Source organism: Ranitomeya variabilis, chromosome 1, assembly GCF_051348905.1.
Source record: "Ranitomeya variabilis isolate aRanVar5 chromosome 1, aRanVar5.hap1, whole genome shotgun sequence".
Lineage (NCBI taxonomy): Eukaryota > Metazoa > Chordata > Amphibia > Anura > Dendrobatidae > Ranitomeya > Ranitomeya variabilis.
The window spans coordinates 1,152,937,204-1,152,950,643 of record NC_135232.1 but is presented as its reverse complement, the minus strand read 5'-3'; the positions used below and the strand labels follow the sequence as shown (position 1 = coordinate 1,152,950,643).

Here is a 13,440-nt window from a genome sequence, read left to right as displayed (position 1 = left end):
AGCCACTATACAGTATGCACACCACCCAAGATAATCTAATATAAAACAGGAAAACTTTATTGGCAACAATATTAAAAACAATACAACACTCCACCGGACCAATCCCGTTCCTGTACACACAATAACAATGCATAGTTGTGCAAACTAGAAAGGTTAGTAAATGGCAACCAGAAAAAATGTACATCTAGACATGTAATAGTATGCGGATACTGCAATACCAGACCGAACACTGACCAAACAGATAATACAAAAATCCCATGCGGTGCCATGGAATGAAGCAAAAAAATCCAATGGGATTCTGCCTGTAATCATTTCTTATGTTAGGAGCCACCTCTACCGGAGCCCCTTATGTGTTCCAATCCGACTACCTCGGTGTTGGAGCAGCTCCCTGCATGATTAGTCAAGAAATGGGATGCCACTGTTGTGAGCGTCTTACCTTTACGGCAATCTGTGGCAGCTGTGTTAATGGTTGAAAAATGTCCCTGGATCCTGCGGCGTAGTTCTTGTGACATCTGACCTATATACACAAGGGAGCAAGGGCAGATGATGGCATAGATAACATTGGTCATTTTGCAATTAATATAGGCCTTCAGATTGTGCTGAGCTTGATCAAACGGGTTGCAAAATAGATCATGTGTAGGGTGCATGTATTGACAAATATTGCAATCACCACATGGAAACGAGCTCTTGAAGATAATGCCCCGATTGAGTCTATAGGAGGGCCTCGTATAGTGACTCCTCATGAGAATGTCCCTTAAGTTAGGGGCTCTTCTTGCAGTCAGAATTGGCTGTTGGCTCACAACCTGGGAAGTCTGCAAGTCAGTAGTCAAAATTCTCTAATGCTCTTGTAAGATTGTTCTTACCTGTCTCCAGTGATTATTGAAACTCGTGATGAAGCGAACATGATTGTCAGAATCCTTTTTATTTTGGGTAAGGAGGGAATCCTGTGCTCTGCCTTGGCCCTCTGATAGGCCCGAGAAATGCATTTCCTAGGATAACTTCTCCTTTTGAGCCTGTGAGTGAGATCCAACACCTCTTTCTGAAAGTCTTGTTCGTCTGTGCAATTGCGCATAACCCTTAAAAATTGACCAACCGGAACAACTGATGTGTGTAGGGTGGAAACTTCGGTATTCCAAAAAACTGTTGGTGGCTGTTGGTTTCAGATACAGACATGTGAACACAATACCCTCTTGACACTGAACATGAAGGTCCAAAAAATTAACTGCAGAAGATGAAAAGGTGTGGGATAGAAAAATGTTGACAGCATTGCCACTGGCACAGGGCCCCTCAAAGTACGGCATTGTGATTGACGGCGGGGGCGCCTCCCACCGGCAGAGACACTTTTGCATACTATGAGGGGCCCTGTGCCAGTGACGTTGCCAACGAGTATGCCCCCCCACCTGTTGAAGGAACCTGCACTTTCATCTGCACCTTCCTCTTTGTCCATGTGTAAGGTGGTATAGTATGTGGGAAGGGAAACCAGACTTTCTGCAGGGTCAGATACTGGCTATGTAGAGTGCAAGGGGAATGTAGTGGTCTGGGTCAATGTACCGGCAGACTCATCTAGCAGTGGCTGGGCAATGGGCAGGATGAGGAGGAAACACAGATATAGGCCCAAAGAATAAAGTAGGCTAAATGCAGTTCAAAATTGGTAACAGGAGTAAACAGGCAGCACTGCTTTGTTCAGAAGAGAACAGCAACGAGCGGCAGACACCGTTAGTAGGCCCAACCAAACCAGTAGGCCAAATGCAGTTTTAAAATTCCTATAGGCCAAAAGCATGAAGATTGAAGCTCAGGAGAAAAACACAGGAGAATACCAATGAGCGGCAGACACCGTTAGTAGGCCCAACCAAACTAGTAGGCCAAATGCACTTTAATATGTGATATTGGCAGCAAATTGAGGCTCTGCTTTGTGCAGTGAAGGACAGCTGTATTGAGTGGCGCAGACAGACACAAGTAGTAGTGATAGAGCAGAAAAAACGGAGTTGATGTCCAAAGAATTACATGATAATTTATTAATTTACAAAAAATACCAATAATTTTCCAACAACATATAAACAATACACTTAGATAAAAATTCAGGCAGTTAAAGGTGGGAAGTAGCACAGAAAAGAGATAAAGGTGCAGCACTCAGGCTGATGCCATATAAACAAGAATCACCTGCATAGTGCAGAGTATGAGACACAGGTAATGAAAACCGGGGGGCATATAGAACACTATATAGCAATGTATGAGTCCTGTACACTGACTCCTATCTCATTCATAGAACTAAAAATCCCCACCCCGGATTGGGGCAACGGTGCGGTCCAGTCCTGGTGCCAGCGCATGGGTAAGAATCCGGGGTGGGTGCTGCACCGTTATCTCTTTTCTGTGCTACTTCCCACCTTTAACTGCCTGAATTTTTATCTAAGTGTATTGTTTATATGTTGTTGGAAAATTATTGGTATTTTTTGTAAATTAATAAATTATCATGTAATTCTTTGGACATCAACTCTGTTTTTTCTGCTCTATCAATATTTGCTTTAGGAGTGTCCTTTAGATACTAAAAATGCTTTTCTGCTAGACTCTCCCACTGTGGTTGTGAGTATGTGGAAAAAGTGTATATGGTTATCCTCCATTTTGGGCTTGATTTATAGACACAAGTAGTAGGCCTAAATTTAAAAAGTTGGCTAAATGCAGTTTAAAATTGGTTACAGGGGTACACAGGCGGCAGAGCGTTGTTAAGCGGAGGACGATTGTTAGGACTGTAGTGGCCCAGACAGACTTACTAGGCCTAAAATAAAAAAGTAGGCGCAATGCAGTTCAAAATGGGTAACAGGGGTACACAGGCACCATTGTTTTGTTAGGCGGAGGACGATTGGTAGGAGTGTCGCAGACAGACTTACTAGGCCTAAAATAAAAAAGTAGGCTCAATGCTGTTAATAATGGGTAACAGGGGTACACAGGCAGCATTGGTTTGGACAGTGTAGGACGATTGCTAGGAGTGGACTTACTAGGATGTAATTTATTATAAGCCCAATGGATCATTAGCAGAGATTCCCCTCTGGGGGTTTGTACTTTTTCCCCTGCATGAAGTTGAGCAATCATAAGCAGGATTGATATGCACGAGTAAAAAGAACATGTCTCCAGAAGGTCAGAAGAACATTCCTTCTCCTGTGGGATGTAATGATGGGGAGCCCTGCTCTCAGCCTTGATCTCTGCAGATACTGTGGAGTATAAAAAAGATCTGAAGCTCATTACAAACACCTCTATAACTTTCATTTCACAGCAGTCAGTGAGGGGGAAACAGGAGTAGAGTTGAGCTCGTCATGATTACAAACACCTCTGCAGTTGCAGCTCTCCCCTCAATGGACTGTCAGTACAGCTGTAGTTCCTTCTCCCACACTCACTGCTGAGAGATGAAAGCTAAAGATTAGGGTTGAGCGAAACAGATCGGCCAATTTCAAAAGTCGCCGACTTTTGGGAAAGTCGGGTTTCGTGAAACCCGAACCGATCTCACTGTGGGATAGGGTCGGCCGTCGGCGATCTTCGCTCCAAAGTCGGGTTTCGTTTTTTATATATATATATATATATATATATATGTCATTGAGACACATATATATATATTTATATTTACTTCAGCACGATATATGTGAAAAGCCGGTAATTCAATTGCCGGCTTTTCATTTCTCCTGCCTAAACCGGACAGGATATGAGACATGATTACATATAGTAAACCATCTCATATCCCCTTTTTTTTGCATATTCCACACTACTAATGTTAGTAGTGTGTATGTGCAAAATTTCAGCGCTGTAGCTATTAAATTTAAGGGTTAAATCGCGGAAAAAATTGGCGTGGGCTCCCGCGCAATTTTCTCCGCCAGAGTGGTAAAGCCAGTGACTGAGGGCAGATATTAATAGCCTAGAGAGGGTCCATGGTTATTGGCTCCCCTGGCTAAAAACATCTACCCCCAGCCACCCCAGAAAAGTCACATCTGGAAGATGCGCCTATTCTGGCACTTGGCCTCTCTCTTCCCACTCCCGTGTAGCGGTGGGATATGGGGTAATGAAGGGTTAATGTCACCTTGCTATTGTAAGGTGACATTAAGCCAGATTAATAATGGAGAAGCGTCAATTATGACACCTATCAATTATTAATCCAATTGTATGAAAGGGTTAAAAAAACACACTCACATGATTAAAAAGTATTTCAATGAAATAAACACACAGGTTGTTTTAATATTTTATTGCTCTCTCAATCCACCTGAAGACCCTCGCTCTGAAAAATAATAAACCAACAATATACATACCCTCTGATGAACTGTCACGTCCCATGACGTAAATCCATCTGAAGGGGTTAAAATATTTTACAGGCAGGAGCTCTGCTAATGCAGCTGTGCTCGTGCCTGTAAACCCCGGGGAATGAAGGAAATGTAGGTCAATGACCTATAGTTACCTTCATTCGCGGTGATGCGCCCCCTGCTGGATGTCCTCATGAACTGCAGCCTGGGAACTTTTTCCCACGCTCGAGGTCATATGAGGACATCCAGCAGTGGGCGCATCACCGCGAATGAAAGTAACTATAGGTCATTGACCTACATTTCCTTCATTCCCCGGGGTTTACAGGCACGAGCACAGCTGCATTAGCAGAGCTCCTGCCTGTAAAATATTTTAACCCCTTCAGATGGATTTACCTCGTGGGACATGACAGTTCATCAGAGGGTATGTATATTGTTGGTTTATTATTTTTCAGAGCGATGGTCTTCAGGTGGATTGAGAGAGCAATAACATATTAAAACAACCAGTGTGTTTATTTCATTAAAATACTTTTTAATCATCTGTGTGTGTTTTTTAACCCTTTCATACAATTGGATTAATAATGGATAGGTGTCATAATTGACGCCTCTTCATTATTAATCTGGCTTAATGTCACCTTACAATAGCAAGGTGGCATTAACCCTTCATTACCCCATATCCCACCGCTACACGGGAGTGGGAAGAGAGTGGCCAAGTGCCAGAACAGGCACATCTTCCAGATGTGACTTTTCTGGGGTGGCTGGGGGCAGATGTTTGTAGCCAGGGGGGGGGGGGCAATAACCATGGACCCTCTCCAGGCTATTAATATCTGCCCTCAGTCACTGGCTTTACCACTCTGGCGGAGAAAATTGTGCGGGAGCCCACGCCAATTTTTTCCGCGATTTAACCCTTAAATTTAACAGCTACAGCGCCGATATTTTGCACATACACACTACTAACATTATTAGTGTGGAATATGCAAAAAAAAAGGGGTATATGACATGGTTTACTGTATGTAAACCATGTCTCATATCATGTCGGGTTTAGGCAGGAGAAATGAAAAGCTGGCAATTGAATTACCGGCTTTTCAACATTATCGCGCTGAAGCAAATATTAAAAAAGTATGCTTCCCCATTGAATTGCATTGGGTTTCGTGTTTTGGCCGATCCCCGACCCCGACTTTTCAATAAGATCGGCCGATTTCACTCGACCCGACTTTTGAGAAAGTCGGGTTTCGTGAAACCCGACTCGATCTCAAAAAATGAAAAGTCGCTCAACCCTACTAAAGATGTTTGTAATCACACTCTGCAGTAGATTTTAGGCAGAGATCAGGGTTGACAGCAGGACTATCTGTCATTACATAGTTACATAGTTACAGCTCACAGGAGAAAGCATGTTCTTTTAACATTCTAGAGACATGTTCCTTTTTTTCCTGCACGCTCCCAGGTAATATTCTCTGGTGATGCCCATTTGTGCTCTTCATAAATTATAACCTATATTCTAAACTCATACCTCCACAATAGAGATAAGAAATTATAAGATAAAAGCTGTGTTGTGTTCAGCTCTGCAGCCGCTATTCCATGATGAGTCCAGTTTAACATGGAGAAACTGCTACAATATTCTCTTTAAGGATTAAGCAGATCATTTACCAAAACCACAGAGAAATTTCTACATTTCCCAAACTCTAATACAAATATGAGACGTCCTGATAAATACATCAATTACTGGAGATAATGGGATAAGACATTTTTATATGTTTATTTCATACACAGGTTGATAGAGAATCTTGCATCTTACTTTAAAATGGTTTCTATGGGTCTAATGTACAGAATTAGTCATTATTATCAGTGGTTCCTAATATTGTGCGGTCATTCCTTTCTTTTTCCGAGCAGCTCCGTTTTTTTATTCATTCCAGATTTAAACAAAATAATAACACATTTAGGGAAAAACACACAACCTAAAAGTCCACCACTGGAAGCCATCACTGCAAATATCTCCACAGCCACCATGTTCTTCCCTCTGGTGCTCAGATAAGCCGGGATCATGGAAATCCAGACACTGAGGAACACCAGCATGCTGAAGGTGATGTACTTAGCCTCGTTGAAACTGTCCGGTAATGTCCTCACCAAGAAAGCCAGGACAAAGTTTACAGCTGCCAGGAGCCCCAGATAACCCAACATGGAGTAGAACCAGATATCTGAGCCTTCATTACACTGAATGATGAGAATCCCAGGATAAGTCTCAGTGTCCAGATCTTGGAATGGGGGAGAAATAGTCAACCACAAAACACAGATTACAACCTGAACGGATGAACACAACAACACTATGGTATAGGGCAGTTTCACATTCAGCCATTTTCTCCAGGCACTTCCAGGCTTGGTGGACTTAAAAGCAACACAAACCATGACAGTCTTGGCGAGAAGTGAAGAGACGGCTACTGAGAAGAAAAATCCAAAACTGGTTTCACGTAATCTACAAGTTACATAATTGGGACGACCGAGGAACAAAAACACAGAGAGGAAGCTGAGAAAGATGGAGACCAGGAGGAGGTAACTCAGGTTCCGGTTATTGGCTCTAACAATAGGAGTGTCCCGGTAGGAAATAAATATCCCAAATGTGAAGCCGGTCACAAGACATCCGAAGACCGAGATACAGGAAAATACCGAAGCCATTGTGTCATTCTGGTAAGAGATGAACTCCATCACTTTAGGCAGACACTGGTCTCTCTTCTCATTTGGCCATTTGTCAATTTGGCATTTCATGCAGATCTCGCTGTCTGTAGAAACATTACATAACGTATTACTTTTATTGTGGGAAGAATAACTATTATCTATCTATTATATATCTATCTATTTATCTATCTATAATCTATTTTAGAAAAAATGGAACAGCACACTTTCCAAATAGGTGGCTGCCCAGATCTCCCGGCAAACAACCTGTATACTTGTCTAATATATAAAGACAAAAAATGGGAAGCAGCACTACAAAAATTACTTAAAGAGTAAGGTGGAATTTATTGGGTCCACATGGTGTGGTGACGTTTTGGCTCCCAAGAGCCTTTATCATGCATAATAGATGATTTTGGGAACCAAAACATCGCCACACCATGTGGACCCAAGTCCACCTTACTCCTTAAATAATTTGTGGAGTGCTTCTTCCCATATTTTGGCTTTATCTATCTATCATCTATCTATTATCTATGAATTATCTATTATCTATCTAGTAACTATCTATCTGCCTATTATCTATCGGTCTATTATCTGTCTGTCTATTATCCATTATTTATCTATCTATTATCTAATATCTATCATCTATTATCTATTTTCTATCTGTCCATTATCTATTTATTATCTATCTATCTGTCTGTCTGTGAATCTGTCTAATATCTATCTTTCCATCAATGTTAAATACAAATAAGTTTTATTGGATGACTAAACGCCCATCACATGTCATATCTCTCTCAGTATAAACAAGAAATACCATACTTTACTGCTACATGTTTGTGCATGCAGGGTCGCCATCTCCTTTGGTAATTTTTTTTTTCTGGACAAAATACACAGACTTTTTTTTAGACCACACAACCCTTCACACCCTCAAAATAAGGTCATGGAATCACAAAGACATTGACATTAGTTTGTTCATGAAGATAAACATTTTTGGCAGCAGCGACAAAACACAGATAACTTGTTCCTACTTACGTGCCCAGCATCACTGCAGCCAAACACAAAGCTCTGTGATTTGTGCCATCTACTTTGTGCTGGACCTGAGGAAGATGAGCTCTGTTTGTTATTTTACATGTGTAAAAGCATTTGGGAACAACTTTTCTTACAGTAGATGTGAGGACGTGAGGGTCAGTGGGTGCTCTCGTCCGCTGGCTCAGATGTCTTTAAAAAGACTGCATGGACCAGGGCTCATCCCTCTTAATGTCCACACTCCTTTCTCATGGGCAGAATACTACTCAGATAACACAGGGTGAGGGTAAAACAGTGTGGTAATAGTTTATTGGTCCACAAACAGACAATAAAATATAGAACTGTCCCAGTAAATGTTCAAGATGATGCAAATTACAGTCTCACTCTTCCAATGGCACGCTGGAATTCGAGCTGCTACGAATTTGGGGTCTTCCAGAGCCAGCTATACCCACCAGTGGCAACCCGCATTTGGCGGGCACCAAGGTTAGAAAGCCGACAGTCTTTTGAGGTATGTGGCCAGGTGACCTGATTGTCCCAACCTGGAATATCCTTTTAGAAAATTGAATATGGAGGGCACAACTAAACAATATTGGAGTTAGGGTTTCTGCAATAGCATGCTAATATGCAATGAATAGAGAAGAAGAGAAAAGCTGCATGCTCACAGAATTAAGTGATGACTGGTGATGAACGAGTACTAAAATGCTCGGTTGCTTGGGTCGAGCAGATTGGGATACTCAGGTACTCGACCCGAGCAATGAGCCCAATGTAAGTCTATGGGAAACCCAAGTATTTTTACCGCGATCCCCCCGGGGTCCTTTTATGGTCTAAAAATGTCTGAAAATGATGAAAACACTCCTCAAATGACACAGGGACATCATGGGGATCGCCACTGGAAGCATTTCTGACTCCTAGCTCCCAGCTGTAAGCAATGTTGTCAGAGTTTCACTCCATTTTTACAGGTGCACCAAAAAACATACAAAAACAAAACCAAAATGGATTTTGTTGAGAAATATGTTAAGGTACATCCTTTCCACGTTAATGACTTGTATATAAGTAAAAATAATTAACTCCAGACCAAAATGTTCCTCCACCACTTGGGCTATGTTCACACGCCGCGTTTTTGATGCATTTTCAACTTTAACATTGCTTTCAACCAATACAAATGCATTCACTGGGAAATGTCATTGTAACATTTAACAATGCTAGCTGGCCATGTGGTGTGTGACACATAAGCAGACCCATCACGTTCCTTTTCTGAAGGAGGGACTCTTAAAGTCACAAAGCCTATTTTTAGAGGGGCATCAGGTGGCATTAACCCCTTAAGCCCCGAGGGTGGTTTGCACGTTAATGACCGGGCCAATTTTTACAATTCTGACCACTTTATGAGGTTATAACTCTGGAACGCTTCAACGAATCTTGGCGATTCTGACACTGTTTTCTCATGAAATATTGTACTTCATGATAGTGGTAAAATTTATTCGATATAACTTGCGTTTATTTGTGAAAAAAAACGTAAATTTGGCAAAAATTTTGAAAATTTCGCAATTTTCCAAATTTTAATTTTGATGCCCTTCAATCACAGAGATATGTCATGCAAATACTTAATAAGTAACATTTCCCACATGTCTACTTTACATCAGCACAATTTTGTAACCAAAATTTTTTTTTGTTAGGTAGTTATAAGGGTTAAAAGTTGACCAGAAATTTCTCATTTTTACAACACCATTTTTTTTAGGGACCACATCTCATTTGAAGTCATTTTGAGGGGTCTATATGATAGAAAATACCCAAGTGTGACACCATTCTAAAAAACAGCACCCCTCAAGGTGCTCAAAACCACATTCAAGAAGTTTAGTAACCCTTCAGGTGTTTCACAGGAATTTTTGGAATGTTTAAATAAAAATGAACATTTAACTTTTTTTCACACAAAATTTATATCAGCTCCAATTTGTTTTATTTTACCAAAGGTAACAGGAGAAAATGGACACCAAAAGTTGTTGTACAATTTGTCCTGAGTACGCTGATACTCCATATGTGGGTGTAAACCATTGTTTGGGCGCATGGCAGAGCTCGGAAGGGAAGGAGCACCATTTGACTTTTCAATGCAAATTTGACTGGAATTGAGATGGGACGCCATATTGCGTTTGGAGAGCCCCTGATGTGCATAAACATTAAAACCCCCCACAAGTGACACCATTTTGGAAAGTAGACCCCCTAAGGAACTTATCTAGATGTGTTTTGAGAGCTTTGATCCCCCAAGTGTTTCACTACAGTTTATAACACAGAGCCATGAAAATAAAAATTCTTTTTTATCACAAAAATTATTTTTTAGCCCCCAGTTTTGTATTTTCACAAGGGTAACAGGATAAATTGGACCCCAAAAGTTGTTGTCCAATTTGTCCTGAGTACGCTGATACCCAATATGTGGGGGAGAACCACTGTTTGGGTGCATGGCAGAGCTTGGAAGGGAAGGAGCGCCATTTGGAATGCAGACTTAGATGGATTGGTCTGCAGGCGTCATGTTGCATTTGCAGAGCCCCTGATGTACCCAAACAGTAGAAACAAGTGACCCCATATTGGAAACTAGGCCTCCCAAGGAACTTATCTTAATGTGTTGTGAGACCTTTGAACCCCCAAGTGTTTCACTACAGTTTACAACGCAGAGCCGTGAAAATAAAAAATCCTTTTTTTCCCACAAAAATTGGTTTTTAGCCCCCAAATTTTTATTTTACCAAGGATAACAAGAGAACTTGGACCTCAAAAGTTGTTGTCCAATTTGTCCCGAGTACGCTGATATGTTGGGGTAAACCCCTGTTTGGGTGCACCGGAGAGCTCGGAAGGGAAGGAGCACTGTTTTACTTTTTCAACGCAGAATTGGCTGGAATTGAGATCGGACGCCATGTCGCGTTTGGAGAGCCCCTGATGTGCCTGAACGGTGGAAACTCCCCAATTCTACCTGAAACCCTAATCCAAACACACCCCTAACCCTAATCCCAATGGTAAACCTGACACACCCCTAATTCTAATCCCAACCCTAATCCCAACCGTAAATGTAATCCAAGCCCTAACCCTAACTTTAACCCCAACCCTAACCCTAACTTTAGTTAATTATATTAGTTGAGTTTATTGGTGCCTTGTCAGTTGATAATTGATAAGTAGTACTGATAGAGCTGTGCTGAACTATTCTGATTACACTGGGTTTCTGATATATTGCCGAATCTGTGTTGTGGGGTACGGAGCAGCGCTCATGATGTATGGAGACTAAATGATGTGTGCTCAGTATATAAATAGCCTTCTCATTAAAAGCAGTGAGTAAGGTAAAACTCTCTGGTTAGTTGCTACTTGAAAAAACTTACAGGAAGGTCCCGGGTGGGAGTTTGTAGTGAAGTGGGAAAGAGCACGTGAAGACAATCTATGTGGACATAAATGCTCATTTTTGTATACAATCCCGTACTCAGAGAGGAAATGAATTAGAGGATATAGTGAACCAAGTAAGAGATTCCACAAATAGATGTGATTTATGTTTTTGTCCATTGGCACTAGAGCATTTTGATAAAATGTGAGGAGCGAGAAAGTACAGAAGTACTGTGTGTATGGATGTGTATGAGGAATTGTTGAATTGCTGAGTGTGATAAGAACCAGAGTCAATAATTGATAGAAAGTTCTTTGTTTGTTTTGAATAGGAAATGCTCCTCATGTTCATGCTGCATGCTGTGTGAAAACTGTTTGTGTTCAGTCACTATAGTTGAGAAACGAGTGGCAGGGGTGGTGGACTGTTTTTTTTAGAAAGAGTACATTTGACGCCTGTAGTTCCGCATCAATATAGACGGGGGAATAGGCTATATAGAGTGTTCTCTTGTCATGTAGTACCACACCCTCATGCGCTGTCGAAAAGTTGGACATACATCGTTGATACTAGATGGTATATGCCATAGTGGCAGGATATTGTCACGCATGATTATTACTTTGGAATCTCAGGAATAGATTCAGGAATAGATTTGGGTCATATTCAGGGTCAAGTGGAGACTCGGATATCTAGTGAGTAGTGAGACTCGGATATCGATGTATGAGGAATGTATAGAGCTTGCCTTTGGAACTGTGTTGTTTATAGTGATATACATCTACTTATTCAGGAGAATTTGTTTCAGCATAAGAAGAGAACAGAGAACTGTGGTTCAGCTTATTGCTTTGAAAGCAGGATTGCTCGCTATCATAGTAGACCAGTGGGATCCAGCTTATACATAACAGGGCTGAAGATAGGGGTCGCTACCTTTGACATCTGTTATGGGTGATAGATTAACCAGGTCAGGATAGATTACAGATCTGAGATATAAGATAAAGGACCTGGTGGGAAATAAAGCAGATAAGGATACCGCTAATTCTAGAAAAGGCAGGAATGCCAAGGAATGGATGTTTGGATGCTTAGAGATGGAAGCATTTAAGTAAGAAGCATGATGCATGGATTGATAAAAATGACTATGGGATGCAAGTTGCAGTGTGGATCAGAACCTCTGAATGACATGCCCGTATTTTAATACTGAGAAGGATGATGAGGATGATAGTGATGAAGCACATTTGAGGAGCAGGATGTATGTAAAGAAATCTGCAGCTTCATCCCCCCTGGAACAGGCAGCCCCTCCTTTACAGACCTAGCCAGCGCAGGCACAAGCAGCCCCTCCCTGTTGTGAACTCTGTTTTCGGGCTCCCTCTTGTGGTCACTGGTGGTATGGTGTGACTTCTGCTTTGGGCTCCCCCTGGTGGCTTTGTTTGTTATCCTGCTGGTCTCTGGCTATCAGCTGGTTCGTTATCCTCTGGGAGGTTCCTATATAGCTCTGTTTCACTTCCACTTGTTGCCGGCTGTCGATGTAATCAGTGCTACTCAGATTGCTTCTGACTACCTTGCTCCTAGTCCCTCCAAGACAAGTTAAGTTTTGTTTGCTCATTTTTTGATCATCAGTGTTTATCATGTTTTCTTGTCCAGCTTGCTAAGATGGAACAGATGATTGGCCTCGGGGAGACCAAAACATCCAACACCGCGGAGACACCATCACGTGTTTCTCAACGCAGTGATCCAGAACACTGCCCCCATCCCTTATGGGAAATATGCAAATGCATGTAGGATAGCTGCGGAGACACCATCACGTGTTTCTCGACGCAAGCAGTGAATAGCCAGACCTTTCCCCGGGAGGGAACAACCACGGGAAGGGCAGCATCCAATAAAGGAAAACATCCAATACTGGAAAACCACCTATGCCAAGCATGGTATCCATCCACAGACAGCTGTTTCGGGGTGTTTGCCCCTCATCAGTGTGGAGTAGGAATCTTTTACTAGGCACTGCTCCTAATAGCCAGATTCCTACTCCACACTGATGAGGGGCAAACACCCCGAAACAGCTGTCTGTGGATGGATACCATGCTTGGCATAGGTGGTTTTCCAGTATTGGATGTTTTCCTTTATTGGATGCTGCCCTTC

The 13,440-nt window shown here is 41.9% G+C and overlaps 1 protein-coding gene across 1 annotated transcript; it reads right to left on the bottom strand.

Moving 5' to 3' along the window:
• Nucleotides 1-6,053: 6,053 nt before the first annotated feature.
• LOC143793412 (vomeronasal type-2 receptor 26-like) lies at nucleotides 6,054-7,046 on the bottom strand. The gene has a single exon (XM_077280363.1). The coding sequence runs from the start codon at nucleotides 7,035-7,037 to the stop codon at nucleotides 6,144-6,146; it is 894 nt and encodes a 297-aa protein (XP_077136478.1). The 5' UTR covers nucleotides 7,038-7,046; the 3' UTR covers nucleotides 6,054-6,143.
• Between the last annotated feature and the right edge of the window lie 6,394 nt (nucleotides 7,047-13,440).